The sequence below is a fragment of the Chaetura pelagica genome, unplaced genomic scaffold, assembly GCF_000747805.2.
Source record: "Chaetura pelagica isolate M959 unplaced genomic scaffold, ChaPel_1.0 scaffold473, whole genome shotgun sequence".
In the NCBI taxonomy this organism is placed as follows: domain Eukaryota; kingdom Metazoa; phylum Chordata; class Aves; order Apodiformes; family Apodidae; genus Chaetura; species Chaetura pelagica.
Window position 1 is genome coordinate 449693 of NW_009952890.1, and position 17716 is coordinate 467408.

At 40.9% G+C, this 17716-nt stretch overlaps 1 protein-coding gene across 1 annotated transcript in view; it reads right to left on the minus strand.

Moving 5' to 3' along the window:
- NTRK2 (neurotrophic tyrosine kinase, receptor, type 2) overlaps positions 1–17716 on the minus strand; it is a 195014-nt gene that overhangs the window by 89579 nt on the left and 87719 nt on the right. The window contains exon 11 of the mRNA XM_009995463.1: positions 2335–2523. Within this exon, the coding sequence (XP_009993765.1) occupies positions 2335–2523 (189 nt within the window). The remainder of the gene's footprint in view (positions 1–2334; positions 2524–17716) is intronic.

Sequence of the window (17716 nt, forward strand, 5' to 3'; positions counted from 1 at the left end):
AGATGAGAAACCAGATGACATCTGGAGCTGGCATTATCGTGAACAGGAAAAAAGGTATGATAGTTGCTTTGCTTAGAGGTTTATAAATACTAGATATACACATTAGGAGGTTGGCAGGCTAAGACAGAGCAAGTGCAGCTCTGTACTAATAAGTGAGTGAGAGAGTCGAAAAAAGAGCGTATGTGAAATTATTTATGGGAAGATCATTTTTGTCTGAGGCAATTTTAATTACAGTTTTTATTGGACAGCTGCTCATTGTGGTAGGAGAAACCTCCCTTGGTTTATACACTGCCACCGTTTACCTGATCCTCTTTGCTAAAGCAATAAAACCATAAAGACTGGGACCACTATGGCAATGTGGCAGAATGCAGTGTCAGCCTCAGAGTCTCCCCAGATCACAATAGCAAAGTCTTGAGCTGCATCCTGCAAGCATTTATGCACAAACTGAACTTCATGTACTGTGATTAATTTCCCTGACACCACGTGGGTTTCACTGCAGCACAGAAAACCAAACACAGACTTAATTATTTTTAGGATCAGGACCTACTTAGCACTAGTCAGCCATGATTTAATGTGTATGTGCAGCTTTAACATGCAGCTTAGTAAACATGAGAGAATTCTGTACTTTGATACAGTTTGGGTTTTTCCCCAGAACCGTTTTTCCACATCATGTATGTTGTTTCAACATAAAAGATGAAAGTTAAATATTCTGTAGTCACTGACGTTTATTTAAACAACTGTAATGTTGTCTAAGACAGCTGGAAACGGAGGTACAGTAGCCTCATATTTAAAAGTGTGGCCTTTTACATAACATTAGAGAACTCTAGTGGGCAAGTTGCCCATTTCTGATTCCTCTGTGGCTTCTGTTCTTCACAGGAATTAATGTTCTAATCAGAATTCATCTGTATAACAAATTTCTTGTGCTGATCAAGTATCAGCAATTCAGTGATTACCTAACGCATCCCACTGCATGCACTAGGCCAGATTTTACAAATATCCCCTGGTAGAAGAGATAATGGGGCATTTCTAATCACAAAATTGTGCCACACAAAAAAGCTATGGTAAGAAAGTACATCAGGGTTATGCAATAAAAAGGCAGGGAAAGACCTTCTGTTGCAGTGTAGGAATATCATTCTGTGGCATGTGCTTAGTGAAACAATCTAGATGTACATGAGCATTAATACTCAGAAGATACTTAGGTAGCCCAGCATCAGTCTTCGCAGCCTTAGCAGTCATGCACAAGCATCTGCATGCCTGCCCCAGTGCACAGGTCAAGGAAGTTTCCTATTATGGCACTTAAGCTTTGCAAAGTTGGAGGCAAAGTTTTCCAACCTCGGCAGTAAGCTCATAGGCTATGAAGCAGTATCATTTGGGGTAGGATACTGATAAGATATAGCATCCCTTAGTTGCATGCCCAGTGCTCACCAGCTATGCTGGGAATCCAGAATGGCTTCCCAAAGAAACAGTGCAGACTTCCAGTAATGCTTCAGAAATTAATGTATGGTCAAAAAAAAAAAAAAGTGGGGGTGGGAGAACGTGGTATGAAAAACATTCTCTGAAACTCTTGAAGACATTAATGTACTGATGAAAAATAGTAAGCAGTACAATTGCTATTAATCAGTATTTCACATGTCCAATTCTAAAACTGTTACTAGGTTTGAAGAGTAGCATCTGAAGTCAGAGGTACTCTTCTTCAACTATTTATTGTTAATTATGTTTAACTCCTCATATTTTATCACATTTCACCTGCTTCTTGAAAGAACTTCTGTGTGACATTTATTGTCCACCATGCAACCTTCTGCTCTTCTTTTAAATACTCAACATCTTTTCCAGCTGTAGAGGTTGAATTACAAAATGCAACTAGAAAACCTGAAGTTTTAACCTTAACATTCTTGCAACTTTACAAATACTCAGATTTCAAAGTTAGGTTACGTTCACTGCCAATACGATCAATTTCAAAGCAGCACAAATGAAACAATACTGAATTCTTCTTCTGACCTAGGATTTGTTTTCTCCCAAGAACACATTGAGTGCACAGGACTGGCCAAAGACCACTGAAATCAATGGAAAGGCTACCAGTGACTTTGATGGAATATGGATCAGGCTTTGAGTGTAAAACTGCTGACTTAATTGACTCATCGCAAGGGCTGAATTTGGCTTTGACAGATGTAAAGCAGTTCATCTTGTGTACCTTTACCAAATTCCATACCTTTTAACCCCACCCTCCCATTTCCAGGAATTTAGAGCATTTTGTTCTGCTAGCTCTGTCAAGGAGCCCCAGCACTTGCAAAGGTAAAACAAATGACAGAAACACATACAGTTGTTTGTACTTACAGGTGTCAGGCTTGAGCTGACTGTTGGTAATTCCAAAATACTGGGGATTTTCGATGACAGGAATCTTTGTCATCCCAATGATGACTGCATCAGGACCTCCCTCAGAAGAAGATGGAGTGTTACTGCCATTTGAGATGTGGTGGAGGGGACTGGCTGAATCATCATCATTGCTGATAACTGAAGAAGGACCTGGAATTAGAAACAAATATATTCCTGTAACTCAGCACATGGTTCCCCTCCCTTAAATGTTGTGGATTTTTGGTTTTGGTTTGTTTTTCTTTCTGACTAGCTTGTTCTCCATCCTCATAGTCAATAGCTCTCTTTGTGTGCCTTGTCAACCTTACCTCAAGGAATTGTATATGTTTGGGTCTAAATGGAGAACAGTAAAGTTTTTTCATCAGGAGTTGGAATATTAAGCACATTTTTGTACTGGTAGATCACCCAGATTGAATACATCAGAGTCCAGCATAGTTTTTCACTCAGAAAGATCTTCAGATTTGTTGAACTCCCTCTGTCATGCTCAGAAATAAGCTACAAAATACACATTAACTTTTTTACCTTGTGTCTTACTTGGATCACACAGCAATAATTGCCACAAATCAGGCAATGCCTGCCCTCCTTTTGAGGTGGAATTATAACAAGACAAATACACAGAGGAGATGGGCTCATCCTGATTTGGGAAGCTGGTAATTTCTGAAGGACAATGCAGTTGCGAGCCAAAATCCAGAAGACAATTTAACAGTCACAGCAGATGTGGAGCAGAGGCTGAGAAGAGCAGTGAGAAAGACACACCTTACCCCACTGCAAAATCCGGGGTCACTGCAGAAGAGTTTCTCCAGCCCAGGGGAACATCCCACTGGCTTCCTCGTCTGTATCTGGGTCTAGTCACCTTCCAGAATGAGGGGTTTTTTTGATCAGTAATTCAAGATTTTGGTTTGCTTTCCCTTTGTGCTTCATTTTTTAAATGAAAGTGCCATGGAGATAAAACCTTGCACATAGGTGAAAAAGTCCTGCTTAGCACAGAGTCCCACTTCTGTGAGCTGCAGAGGCGTTATTGATATAACAGTGAGATCAGTGCAGGTAACATCTGAACTCTTGCCGCCTTACCCTGTCATTTAAGCTGCACATTATGTCTTACAATATATCCAGTATTCAAAGAAAACCAGAGTCACCATTCAGCAACATTTTGCCTAATATCCCCACTGAAGAGCCAGCAGAGATCACACACAACACATTTAACTTCATCAACCATCCAAGGTTTTGGGGTGGCATTCACATCTTCTATTTGTAACAATAAAAAGACAGTGCTAGAAACAGATGAAAATATTTGCCTCCTGTAAGTGCCTACCCTGGAACAGATGACATGTATGTTTAGCCAACAGGCAGCAGTGACAGGTGGGGTGACTGTCACCTCAAAGAAGGGAGCAGCAGAAAAGACCTTGAAGAAGACAAAAAGTTGGAGTTTTAGGTTGGGCAGAAGTAACAGTGCAGAGGCAAGACAGAGCTGAGTAACCTGCCATATAGCTGTAATCTGTGTCCACAGGAGAGACAGGGGATGCAGAAAGAGAGAACAGAGATTGGCTGCATGTTCTGTAGATACATCATTGAGGTCATGAGAGAAGACAAGCAGGATCCCACCACAGCACACACACAATTAAGGAATGAGAGGAAAAGTAGGACAATCCCAGACAAGGATGCCAGAATAAAGAAAAGAAACTCAATGGTGGCTCACTGTATCATTAACAAAAACAGTTTATCTTTACGTGGCATGGCTCACAGGAATAAAACTTAAAATAATTTGGCATGTGGTTATTCAACTCTACCTTTAGAGACTCAAGTGTGCTCCGACCCCTGTCCTGATTTCCTTTCTCCTGAGTTGGTTTAATGGTGCACGAGGGAAATGTTCTCATAGTTTGAAAAACTACTTTCCTGCCTAGCCTGAAACATTAGAGGTAGTTTTTCAAATACCTTGCACTTCACCGGAAAGTCACTGTTGACAAATATAAGCGAAGCCTAGATCTCTGCAGTTTATCAAGTGAAATATACTAATACCAAGGCTGGTTTTGTCATTACTGATCACCCAGATCCTCAAAAGATTTATTCTTCTAGGAAGGCTGCCAGAATTAAGTATTTTGGTGAAGATAGCTCTAATGATGTGCAGAACCCAACAAACTGTGGGAAAGGGTCCCTCAGATGGCACAGAAGATACTTAAATGAAGTCACAATACATTTTTCAGGTGAATGAGAGTTGTGTGCAGTGGCATTAAGAGTGCAAACCCATTTAAAACCACATTTGATTTTTTCTAGACATCAGCTTTACTTCTCTAAACTTTCTGAATGTCAAGCTAATAGCTCCAAAAAGCAGGCTGACAAATAGAGATTTCTTGGGAAAATAAAGTCCTTTTATAATAATGTAGCTCTAGGCATGAGGGTCAAATCCTTTCTCATACAGCAAATGGGCAAATTCTCTTGGCTCTGTAATTTAATAGAGGCATGTCTCTAATTCCTTTCCAGGCCTGCTGTTCTCTGCTGCACAGGAGAAGGCTCTTTTGTCATTGTTTGCTTCCACCATACATAGGGTGATGGCAAGAAAAAGTGACCATTCCAGACTTCCAGACATTAAAGTGGGATAATGAATAGAAACTCACTGTTTGGTACAGTGAAATATTCCTCCAATCAGTATAAACCTCAAAGTGCTGCAGGTGAAAAGGAGACAATTGTTCTGTAAATCTATTTACTCAATTAGGCTAACTGGTAAAAATTAGACTTCTGTGTTATGAATCAGGCTCGAAGTATATTCAGCTCTCAATGTAGGTGAGGAAACTGGAAAATGAGGTGATTTCTGAAGCAATTCTTGGCAGCATGAAACAGTTTAAGAAAAATTAATTTCTGTGAACTTTGTGCTATCACTTAGTGATCCCTCTCACTTAATAACAAGCAATCAGCTCATGTAATGGTCTTTACAAGTAGTTGTTCAGACTCAGAACTCCTATTTCTTGTATATTTCTTCTCAAATTAAGACAACGAGAACTCAACAGATGGGAAATTTTTTATATCAAAGGCAGTTCAGCTCACGTCCTTCCAAACCCCCTCTTTGCTGGGAATTTCATCAAATGGAGCAAACTGGTACATAAACTGTTGCCACACGTGCTTATTTACCAGATTGCTAATGTACCATAAAGTTACATTTCATTTTTTGAATGCTCTAAGCCACATTACAATTACAGGCCAGCACTGCAGCTTGCTATGCCTGCCATTGTAGTAACACAAAACCTTTCTGAGATGCAAGAGGAAGCCATCACCCATGCTGGCAAGAAGCTACAGCTGTCCTTTTCTGAATATGCACTGAGCTAAAATTGAAGGGCAATTTCCTGAAGCACCTAAAAGTGTGGTTTCATCCAGATGAAATGGGGTCACTTAATTACTTGTCAAAGGCAGAATGAGTATGATAATTATCCTCAGTCACCTGCTACTGGTTCTGTTTTTTATAAAACCTGCTGTTGGTTTCACACCTGAAATCTGATAATTTTAGACAAAATGTCATTGGTGGGAGGGAAAATCATGGGTTGTCAGTAGCCACTAGCTATTGTCAATAGCCGACTCACAGTCAGGCCGAGCTTTTAAGAAAACTCCAGAGGTCTTTTCCATCTTCAAATGTGCTGCCTAACATCTTCATTTTATTTCATATTTAGACAGTACTTCTTAAGAAGACAAAAGGCAGAGCCAGATGAGAAACAAGAGAGTGATACACTGCAGGGCTGAATTTCTCCTTTCTTTGATGGTAAGCTAAAAATCTGCCCATTCTGCATCACCTAGGCTTAAGAAAAAATTCTTCTGTGAACAAATCCAGTAGCTCTCTGAAAAAGTGGTGATACACATAAGGTTGCTGAGAGAGCTGGCAGGGGTGCTCACCAAGCCACTTTCCACCATCTATCAGCAGTCCTGGATAACCAGGGAGGTACCAACAGATTTGAAATGAGCCAATGTTATCCTCATATACAAGAAGGGATGGAAAGATGATCTGGGAAATTACAGGCCTGTTAATTTGAATTCGGTGCTGGGGAAGCTGATGAAGCAGATCATCCTGAGTACAATTAATACAGTACATGCAGGATAATCAGGTCCAGTCAGCATGGGTTTATGAAAGGCAGGTCCTGTTAGAGAAAGCTGATTTATTTCTTTGACAGGGTGACCTGCTTACTGGATGACAGAAAGGCTGTGGATGTTGTCTACCTTGACTTTAGCAAGGCATTTGATGGCATTTCCCACAGCACTCTCCTGGAGAAGTTGGCTGTTCATGGCTTGTAAGCGCGTACACTTTGCTGGCTTAAAAACTGGTTGGATGGCTGAGCCAAAGCATCTTTGGTCAATGGGGTTCAATCCAGTTGGCAGCCGGTCACAAGTGGTGTTACCCAGGGCTCAGTGCTGAGGCTGCTCCTGTTTAAAAGCTTTATCAATAATCTAAATGAGGGGATAAAGTGCACCCTTAGTAAATTTGCAGAAGACACTAAGCTGGGTAGAAGTGTTGTTCTGTAACATTTGTGATCTGCCTGAGGCTATGGTGGGTTTACAGAGGGATCTAGACTGGCTTGACCATTGGGCCAAGGTGAATGGCACAAGTTTCAATAAGGCTAAGTGTCAGGTCCTGCATTTTGGTCACAACCCTCAGCAGCACTACAGGCTTGGGGAAGAGTGGCTGGAGCTGCCCAACAGAGAGGGACCTGGGGATGTTGGTTGACAGCCAGATGAACATGAGCCAGCAGTGTGGCCAACTGGCCAAGAAGACCAACAACATCCTGACCTGCATCAGGAACAGTGTGCCCAGCAGGACCAGGGAGGTGATCCTGCCCCTGTTCTTGGTACTAGTGAGGCAGCACCTCAAACATTGTGTGCAGTTTGCAGCCCCTCACTACAGAAAGGACATTGAGCTACTAGAGCATGTCCAAAGAAGGGAAATGAAGCTGATGAAGGGTTTGGAGCATATGTCTGAGAGGCTGAGACCCTGTTGCTCTTCAAAGCTACCTGAAAGGAGATTGTGACGAGAAGAGGACGAGCCTTTTAAATGAAGTTGTAAGTGACAGGACAAGAGGAAATAGCCTCCAGTTGTGCCAAGGAAGGTTTAGATTGGAAGTTAGGAACAATTTCTTCATGGAAGAGGTTATCAGACACTGGAAGAGGCTGCCCTGGAGGTATTAAAGAGAAAAATTATCTTACTGCACATCCCACAGAACACTGGAGACAATCAAACACTGCTGGGGTCAAGCCACTTTCCACCATCTATCAGCAGTCCTGGATAACCAGGGAGGTACCAACAGATTTGAAATGAGCCAATGTTATCCTCATATACAAGAAGGGATGGAAAGATGATCTGGGAAATTACAGGCCTGTTAATTTGAATTCGGTGCTGGGGAAGCTGATGAAGCAGATCATCCTGAGTACAATTAATACAGTACATGCAGGATAATCAGGTCCAGTCAGCATGGGTTTATGAAAGGCAGGTCCTGTTAGAGAAAGCTGATTTATTTCTTTGACAGGGTGACCTGCTTACTGGATGACAGAAAGGCTGTGGATGTTGTCTACCTTGACTTTAGCAAGGCATTTGATGGCATTTCCCACAGCACTCTCCTGGAGAAGTTGGCTGTTCATGGCTTGTAAGCGCGTACACTTTGCTGGCTTAAAAACTGGTTGGATGGCTGAGCCAAAGCATCTTTGGTCAATGGGGTTCAATCCAGTTGGCAGCCGGTCACAAGTGGTGTTACCCAGGGCTCAGTGCTGAGGCTGCTCCTGTTTAAAAGCTTTATCAATAATCTAAATGAGGGGATAAAGTGCACCCTTAGTAAATTTGCAGAAGACACTAAGCTGGGTAGAAGTGTTGTTCTGTAACATTTGTGATCTGCCTGAGGCTATGGTGGGTTTACAGAGGGATCTAGACTGGCTTGACCAATGGGCCAAGGTGAATGGCACAAGTTTCAATAAGGCTAAGTGTCAGGTCCTGCATTTTGGTCACAACCCTCAGCAGCACTACAGGCTTGGGGAAGAGTGGCTGGAGCTGCCCAACAGAGAGGGACCTGGGGATGTTGGTTGACAGCCAGATGAACATGAGCCAGCAGTGTGGCCAACTGGCCAAGAAGACCAACAACATCCTGACCTGCATCAGGAACAGTGTGCCCAGCAGGACCAGGGAGGTGATCCTGCCCCTGTTCTTGGTACTAGTGAGGCAGCACCTCAAACATTGTGTGCAGTTTGCAGCCCCTCACTACAGAAAGGACATTGAGCTACTAGAGCATGTCCAAAGAAGGGAAATGAAGCTGATGAAGGGTTTGGAGCATATGTCTGAGAGGCTGAGACCCTGTTGCTCTTCAAAGCTACCTGAAAGGAGATTGTGACGAGAAGAGGACGAGCCTTTTAAATGAAGTTGTAAGTGACAGGACAAGAGGAAATAGCCTCCAGTTGTGCCAAGGAAGGTTTAGATTGGAAGTTAGGAACAATTTCTTCATGGAAGAGGTTATCAGACACTGGAAGAGGCTGCCCTGGAGGTATTAAAGAGAAAAATTATCTTACTGCACATCCCACAGAACACTGGAGACAATCAAACACTGCTGGGGTGGGGTCATGGTCTACCCTCACTATTGCCAGCACCCCTCCCTAAAAATATAACCCACTTCTGTGCTACCTCTTGAACAGTGCATCTCTGCACTGTCTTTGACCTTGGTGAAGCCAACAAATATGAGAATCCTTGGGTTTAGAAATGAAATTTAATAAAACTGTTTTCAAGGTATGCTGCTATTTTTGGTCAGGAGGAGTTTAATTATTACAAAATACAGTATGTCCTGCTGCTCCTATTGCCATCAGCGTTAACACAGTTTTAATATGCACTCTATCGAGACCCATCTAAACAGCTATTAGTTGTGGTTATGTTTTGTCTTGCATTATTTCAGACTGTTGCTAATACGTAGTTAGCTGTGCAACACATCTGACTCCCTGCTGCCACTGGAATTATCCACATGACCTTCCTGTGCATCCAAGTACAGAAAGAATCATAAAGTGAGTAACAGCATGACTCAGCTAAGCAGGCTAAGGCAAAATAAATAAAAATGAGAGTCTCCCAAATGCAGCATCAGAAACAATATATGGGGGGTTTTTGCACCTGGCAAGCCCTTGCAAGCACATATCCTCAGACTTCAGTTCAGATGGTCTCAAATGAGAACTGTGTTCATGTACTTCTCCCTCAACCTACTATGTCGAAGATAAAGTCTAATCTGCATGTTTGCTCCCCAAGTTCTAACAAGACCCCTTGGACGCTACAATACCTGTCATCCTCCTTGCAACACACTTCTGTGCATCACACAACATTCCAGTTATACCTGAAGTCACTACTAATGGTTCAGGCACACTGGGAAACAAAAAAAGTAAAAATTAGCAAAAACCAGGCAATTTTAGCTTAGTGGTTGGAGATGTGTCATTATAAGAATGCACCTGCTCAGTCAAGTGTTACAAGGAAGCTCAGGCAAAGTGATTGTTTAAAGAGATTATTTTGTGCTGTGGTGCCTTATTGGCTTCTTCATGGCTTCTTCCTAACCTCCTTCCATGAAACATGACATTGGCTGCTAGAAGATTTCTCAGCTGACCTTGTGCTTGCATTGGCTCCTCTTTCTTCATCTGGGAACAGGGATCTATCTGTGCCAGGACACAGTAATAGCACACCATCAAGTCAAAAGCAGAACTGTGAGTGCATGTCACATCACTCAGTATCACCCCTGTTGAATTTCAAGGCCATACTGAACCTTCTCTCTTTTTCCTTTGGGAGTGTGGTTTTTTTCACTAGTTAAATACCTTGTACTGAAAAGGCAATTACACAAGATTTCTTTTCCCATGAGACTCATATTTGCTGTAGATTCTAAGTCCTCCTTTTCTGCATGATTAAATGAAGCTTTATGCTTCAGCAAGTGAAGATACTAAATTATTTTTCTGTTATCAAGCTAGGATCAAACTTTCTTACCAGAACAGACAACTTTCTAGCTTAGCAGTTCAGTTGTTGTCTTGTCTTTCACCACCTCTGAAAGACAACTCATCAATCACAGCTTGGCACACCTTTTTCTGAGGTGCAATAAGGTTTACTTTGAATATTCCTTTGCATTCTTAAAAGTTCAAGAACTGTATGCAACTGTGACAGCACATCATATTTATGAAATTCTATTAGGCTGGATAAGAGATCCCAGCATAATCGAAAGTAATGAAACTATAGAAAACTTATTTTATATTATCAGTCTCTTAAAATGCTGCATGCTGAATACATGGAATTGAATTGAAAGGCATAAATAGAACACAAGGAAAAAAAAATAATCAAAGCCAGTTGAGCAAGATTCCCGAAGAGAAACCAGGTTAGACTCACTTTGCTTGGTGGAGCTGTTCAAAGTAATGTCAGATTCTTCTGCAAATCTATAGTGCAGTTACTAAAATGATGGTCTTTGCTTTGAAGCTGTGATGCTTTTAATGGAGAAAAGCTCAAGGCAAGGTGCTCCTTTGCTTTCTCAGCAGTTCAGATGTGCAAAGCAATAGCATTTCTTTCCTTCCCTTACCTTCCAACTGATCCTTCTTGCATTTCTCCCCATCCCTGCCAGCTACCCAGAAAACTGCCATTAGACTTAGCCTCCGTGAAGATACCTTAACAGTCACTGTCACACTCAGTTGTGAAACGAGTATTATGGGTTTAATCTTCCTTTGTTTCTGGTAGAGAAAATATACGAGTAAGACCCCCACAAGCAGCACTATAGCCACATCCATCCTGCTGCAGCACAGGGTTCTTCACAGTTCAAACAATGCATGTCCTTCTATCCACACTAAGCCAGTAACTGCACCACAGACATTAAGTTGGTGACTCAGAAAACAGACTTGCCAGGCTTGGGTGTTTACAAGATATATAATTTTAAATCTTTTGACAAGTATCATTAATCAGCTTAACTGATTTGTGCCCATCAGTGCTTGTTTAAGCTTGTAGTCTGTTGTTTCTTGATACATGAGGGGAGAAAAACTTCCTTACGCTGCCCAGAAGGTTCAATTCCCATCCAAAAGCATGCTCCCAGGAAGTCAGAGGAACCAGAACAGAGAGCTGGAGAACTTCCCTACAGCCAGCAGACAGATGACTCTGTTCCCTGTCAGCAAGCACTTCTGACAACCTCTGAATAAAAGAATGAGAAGGGCTGCCTGTAGGTCTCCTGCAGGATGACATTGCAGATGACACAGTGGCTGAAAATAAAGGTCTAAAGCAGCCCTTAAGAGTCTGTTCCCTTAAAACTATTGCAAAATAAAGGGGGTATATGTCTTTGAAAATCATGATAAAGCCACATCATGTTTGCATAATGTTCACTAGGGTGGTCAATCAAGAATACAAAGTGGTTTGCTTTTGTTCTCATGTGAAAAATCTATGTTTTGTCTTTAAGTAATGCAGACCTTTAAGTCTAATGAAACAACAGGCATGTTCCTCAGTTTTACAGTACCAAATTTTCAGTGTTGCCAGGTCTTAAAAGGTCAGTCACTCAGACTTACGTGACTTTCCCCTAAAATGCAGGTTCCTTTGCTGAAAAAACGTATTCCAAATGCCTAACTCCTCTAGAGAGCAACAAACACACATCTGAGTAATTTCCACTGAAATGACTGCACACATATTTTAGCCACTCGAGTACTTCATGAGGCTTTTTGTTGTGGCTTTGAATCTAAGAGCCACAGCTGCATACTTGTTTGCTTCAGTTTTATTCTGGAAAATGACTGAAAGAATCCTAGTCAGTTGCTTTCAGCTGCCTATCTTCTCACAACCTTTTCTATACTCCCCTGCATGCACGTATTCACACATCCTTTTAAGCACAAGCCTGGAGCGTTCTAGAGGACATAGTTTCTAAAATGGAGGTTTCCAAAGAAAGAGGACTTACTAGGATAACCTAGTGGACTTCCTCACAAGGCAAGTTACTCCTCAAAAGCCATGCAACATACAGGACACAGGGACAAAGACAAAAGTGTTCAAGGTTCACCCAAAAAAACCTCCTTTGCAGCACTGCAAAACACTATAGGAAAAAGGATGAGGTCTCCAACACATAATGGTTTTACTAGTAATGTCTGTGCAAGATGAAAGGTCTACAACTCCCCATCTGTTCTGGCCTCATTCCAGGGCTAGCTCTTCCCATGGATGCCAGCAGCAAAGCCTCAGACTGTGACAAAAAGGTTGCTAATTTCTTTCTCTTTTCAGTCAGAATGGGAGGCATTTGTATAACAGACCTCACAACTGTAATCTGGTACACATCTTCAATCTCTTAAGCACTAGAGCAAAAAAGTCCTCACAGCTCAGCCTCAGTGAGGTACATGCTATTATTCCCAATTTGGAGGCAATAGAAGGAGCTCTGGGTGTCTTGCTGATATGCCCAGATCTGAAGATGGCATCTTTGTCAAAGTCATGACCAAGAGACCCAGAAAGGACTGCCAGCCCTGGCTGTCAAACCACAGAGCCCTTTGGGACCTATAGCCCCCTTCAGCTGCAGGATAAATGGTGGTTATACAGCTGCCTACTGCTTTGTGGACACATTAATAGTATCTGCAGTTCAGATGATGTGCCCTATCATACAGAATGAGGAATTTATGGCGTCTCATTATTGGTAGTCAAATGAAACACAGATCTGAAACAAAAATCCAGTAGGGTTGTGGTGTATTAATCAATATAAATATGTGAGCCAGAGAAGTAAGGATACAAGCAAGGAGAAAATGTAAAAAAATATTTATCTTTTTTATCACCAAGACCATTAATTATAGCTACCTGGCAGGTTTGGATATCTTGGAAACATGGGTAAAATTACAATCCTTAAAAAATACAACAGTGAAAAATCACTGCAATAAGAAAAAGGATCCGCTGGAATGCAGTTCTTGGCATCAGGCAAAGAATAATTCACCCAAAACTAAATCCTTGTTGCCTTTAATTTAATTTAAGAATTATTTAATTAACAATTGCTTCCCTCCACATTTCTCATAAATAATCTAAGTGTTAGCATTCCCATTTCTAGGTCTAAGAATGAAGTTCTCTGTTGAGTAGAAGAAAAATACAATGTGTACAGAAGTTTCCCCATGCTCTGCTGGTAGTCGGTGTTTACCTGAGAGAACAGCAAAGCTATTTGGAGTAGTCAGCTTGAATAATTTTCCAAATTCTGTTTAGTTAGACATAGTTAGATGATATGGCAAACACATTAGATTGCAGAGAAATTCTCCCTGATACTAATTTTGTATTACCTTATTAGTTGCTTGTGTGGCTTGGTGGTTGGTTGGGGTTTTTGGTATCATTTGGTTTTTGGTTGGTTTGGGGTTTTTTTGTTTGGCTTCTTGCTGTTGTTGTTGTGGTGGTTTTGGTTTGGTTTTGGTTTTGTGGTTTGTTGTTTTTTGTTTGGTTGGTTGGTTTGGTTTTGAAATAAAGCATTACTAATTAAACTATTTCCCTTCTTTAAACCCATTCTGATTATTTCTTGGGAGTACAGAGGTACCTTCTACAGGCCTCTTCCATCCACGCAAATCAGCAGAAAACATGACATAGAGAAATCCAAACATACTCAGAAACCTGATTAAATCCCTGAAGAATTGGGATTTCTTTTATCCTAAACAGACTGTGAGGAGGCACACGAGGATAGCCTTCTACTGGAAGGGAAAAATCTTTATTTCATGTCTATGCTGGGTAGGCATGAGAAGTTGCAGGACATACTTGTATCAAGAAAGACTGAGGTAAAATACTAGGAAAACATCTTGAGGTTCTGGAATGGCTAATACAAGACTTAGAAATCTACACTTCAGGAGATCTTGAAGCAAAATCAGGAAAAGATCTGTTGGAAAAGATACAGGTATAGTTGATACAGGTTTAGGACAGTTAAGAATCTCCCAGGCCCCCTTTCAGCCAAAATCTTTCACAATGACAAAAAGGTCCTGACCTGTCTTATGGAAGACACTTCTGAGTTCTTCAAATGTTGACTTAAGTCTATTCAGAACTGAATGAGGCCTGTAGCTTAACAAATAAATATACTGTATCAAAAAAGTACATATATTTTAATGCATTAGCAGGTTACTTTCCAGGCTGCAGAATCGACAGGTTTTGTTAAAAGAGAAGAACACCATTGATGTACAAATCCACAGTCTACAATGGCTTATTTTACTAAAACACACATTATTTTGTATTCCTTATATACAATTTATTTCAGTGTGTTTTTCCTCCTTGATTGCTTAACTACATGACACTACAACAAAAAGTATTGTATAATTTCTCACTTTGATAGTAGAAGATTCTTACAGGCCTCCAAAACTGTGTGAATTATGAAGTCAACACTGTCCTGCATTGAAATATACCTCTACATTTGTTCTCAAAAAGGATTCCAGCATATGGGCTTCCAATTATTGTTTTCATTTACAATCGCATTGCCTAATCTTAAAGGTGATAATCTGCAATGAAGCAAAACATTATCAACTCAAACTTCATGCTCAGATTATAAACAACACCTGCAGAAATCTGATTTTGCAGTTTACTCAGCTTTCACTGAGATGATCCTGTAGCACAACTACAGCTTTCTTGGACTTCCTTGGACTGGCTTCTCTTCATCTCCAAACATTCCCTATCCTTTTGAAGGTTTTAAAAATAACAAAGGCCCACCTGCACCTGAAGAGGAGGGCATGAGAAGATGGTGAACTAACACTCCTCTATCTAGTTATTGAAAGTAGTTCACTGTCTCCTTGGATGAGCAGCCTTTGGGTTTTGGTGGCCCAAATTTTGCATGTGCTTGGGAGGCAGTATCTGGCATTTGGAAAAGAGCTGCTGGAAGGACAGGAAGTTTCAGCACAGAAGACAGACTGTCCAAAGCTGGCCCTCAGTGAGCACAAAGGAAGAGATAGCTTATTTTCCTTCCCAAGCAGCAACGCCTGACATTTTATTCTATTATATTACTTAGTGACAGTGAAACTGACTCCTTTTGTCTCTCTGCCACAGCAGTCACTTCAATGGCTTTCTCTACAGCTTCTGTCCCTAGAGCACTTGGTTTCTATACTGCTCCCTGACCTTCAAACAGAGATCACAGCCCCTGCTCAGAAATCCTTGCTGACTAGCAAGAGATTGGTCTGAACCTTCTAGGAAGATTTCTGGTGGTCAGCAATAATGTGTGGCTAGAAATTCTTGTGATACCAAGATGAAGCACTTGCCATGTTCTCCAATGTGGAACAACCTTAGCAAAAGACTCACTCTAGCATCTCGTGGTTTTTTGCAGCCCTCAGAAATCACAGAGGAAAACAAAGCAATCACTTTCCATTAATCACTTGCCATTACCATGGTTATAGACTTCTGGATTATGCTCAATTAGATCTTTTTGGAGATCGTCCAAAAAACAGTTAACCTCTGGAGATGGGAGGGAGCTGGACGGACTGGAGGAATATCTCTGCCAATACAGCTTCAGATCAAAGATGCAGAATTGCCCCCAAAGCACACCTTTCTTTCCCCAAGCACTCTTTCAAAGGCAGTGAAGCCTTATATACTCAAAACCCTCTTCAAATGCCAATGTAAAACTATGGCAGTGGAGCAAATGACACTGATGGACAGAAACACAACATGTCAAATTTCTGTCTCAGCAGTATCACCCACCACCTATGGGACTAGCTGCCCAGATGGGCTAACTTGCCTCTAGATGTTGATGCTCTACTGCCATTTACAGTCACCTCCTCCTGTCTATCAGATGATGCCTCATCTGCTGGAGATTCCCTCCTGTTACCTCTCCACTGCCAGCTTTCCTTGAATCTGCTTCTACAGCAAGCAGGAAAATGCCCCATATTCAAAGCTATCTGCATTATACCAGCTAGCTCAGCTGTCCCAGAGGTGGCCACACTACAAACAAAGCTCTGACAGTTTTGATGCAGCAGATTTGCAAATGGAAGCTTTAATTGTGAAATTGTTCACAAAAGTGGTTACGAAACTACAATGAGGTTTTACTAAAATATTGGAACCATCACTGTTTTTATTCTATGGGGCTCTAAAAAACAGCAGTGCTTCTTTCTTTTCAGGATGCTGCACATAATATGTTAATAAATTCTGCTTCTTCTACTACCTCTGAAGACTTTTCCAAGTATCTCCCCTAGCTTTTTTCTGATGTTTATTCATTCACTTGTTTCTTTATGAAGAGTTTTGCCTCTCTCTTAACCACCTGGCTCATCTACACTTTTTTTTTCTAACATCTTCTTGGATTTCTTAACTCTGCAGTTTCCTATAACCTTGTAATATTCAGTTCCCCATTTCCACATGGCCTCCCATGATGTTGTAATTTATATATTCACATTAAATACCATAAGCACTATTTAAACTCAAGTATTTCAGGGTGACACTCATTTACTCTCAGAGTAACTTCCTCTTCTACAAAAAAATCAGCCATGGCTGTTTCCTAGCAACAGATTTATCAGAACCTATTTGCATGGAAATCAAATACTCTCAAAAAGAACCTGTTAAAAGAAGCTGATAACATAGCCTCATTCCTGACCACCATTAGAAGCAAATGCTACAAAGCAGAATAAAATAATTTTGTAATTCTGTATGAATCTAATGGAACACGTGTAGAACATTAACACCAATTCTACTGAAGTAGAAAGCCATATAAGCTTCCCTAATTAGCATATCTCTTGAGTTGATCTGAAAAAACAATCTTGCCTTCAGAGACTGCAAAAACAAAACAGCTATGCACAGCCACGATTCTCTCTTGCACTGGACTAGATTCAAAACTGGGAGTCTGCAGTGGTCACATACAAACAGGTCTCAAAGGACCAGACTGCCAAAGGAAGACAAGTGCACTCCCCATGTGCACAAAAATGCACACCACCACTGCTAAATGACCAAGAATCAGACTTCCATGTGAGAATGTAATCACTCAGTATTTCAATCTCTGGAGCCCCCACATTTATACTATAATTGTTTAAGGTTTTCCATTTTCACAGTCTTTAGACTTTTTTTTTTTTTTTTTTTTTTAAATCCAACAAGCCATTTCTTCACAAATTTTAGAGAAAAACAGATTTGAGGATAGGGTGAAAGCATGATATCATACGAACAGAAAAAGTGAAAAAGTGAAATAGCAATATTGATAGTCTAATTCCTTCCATCTTACTATCAACTGAGAGTAACGTTTTAAATTTACAATGGTGCAAAATTCCTATGGATGACAGCAGAATCAGGACTGCTGTCTTTGTATTAAAAATTATGACAACCATTTTGGCAAATGAAGTATTGTGCTACTGTGGCACTGAGCTGTGTCTCTGAAATGCAGTATCTGTAATATATGGCTGCAGCTGAATTATGTTAGGAATGGGTTAAAGTAATAGATCAGTAATATTCTCAAGA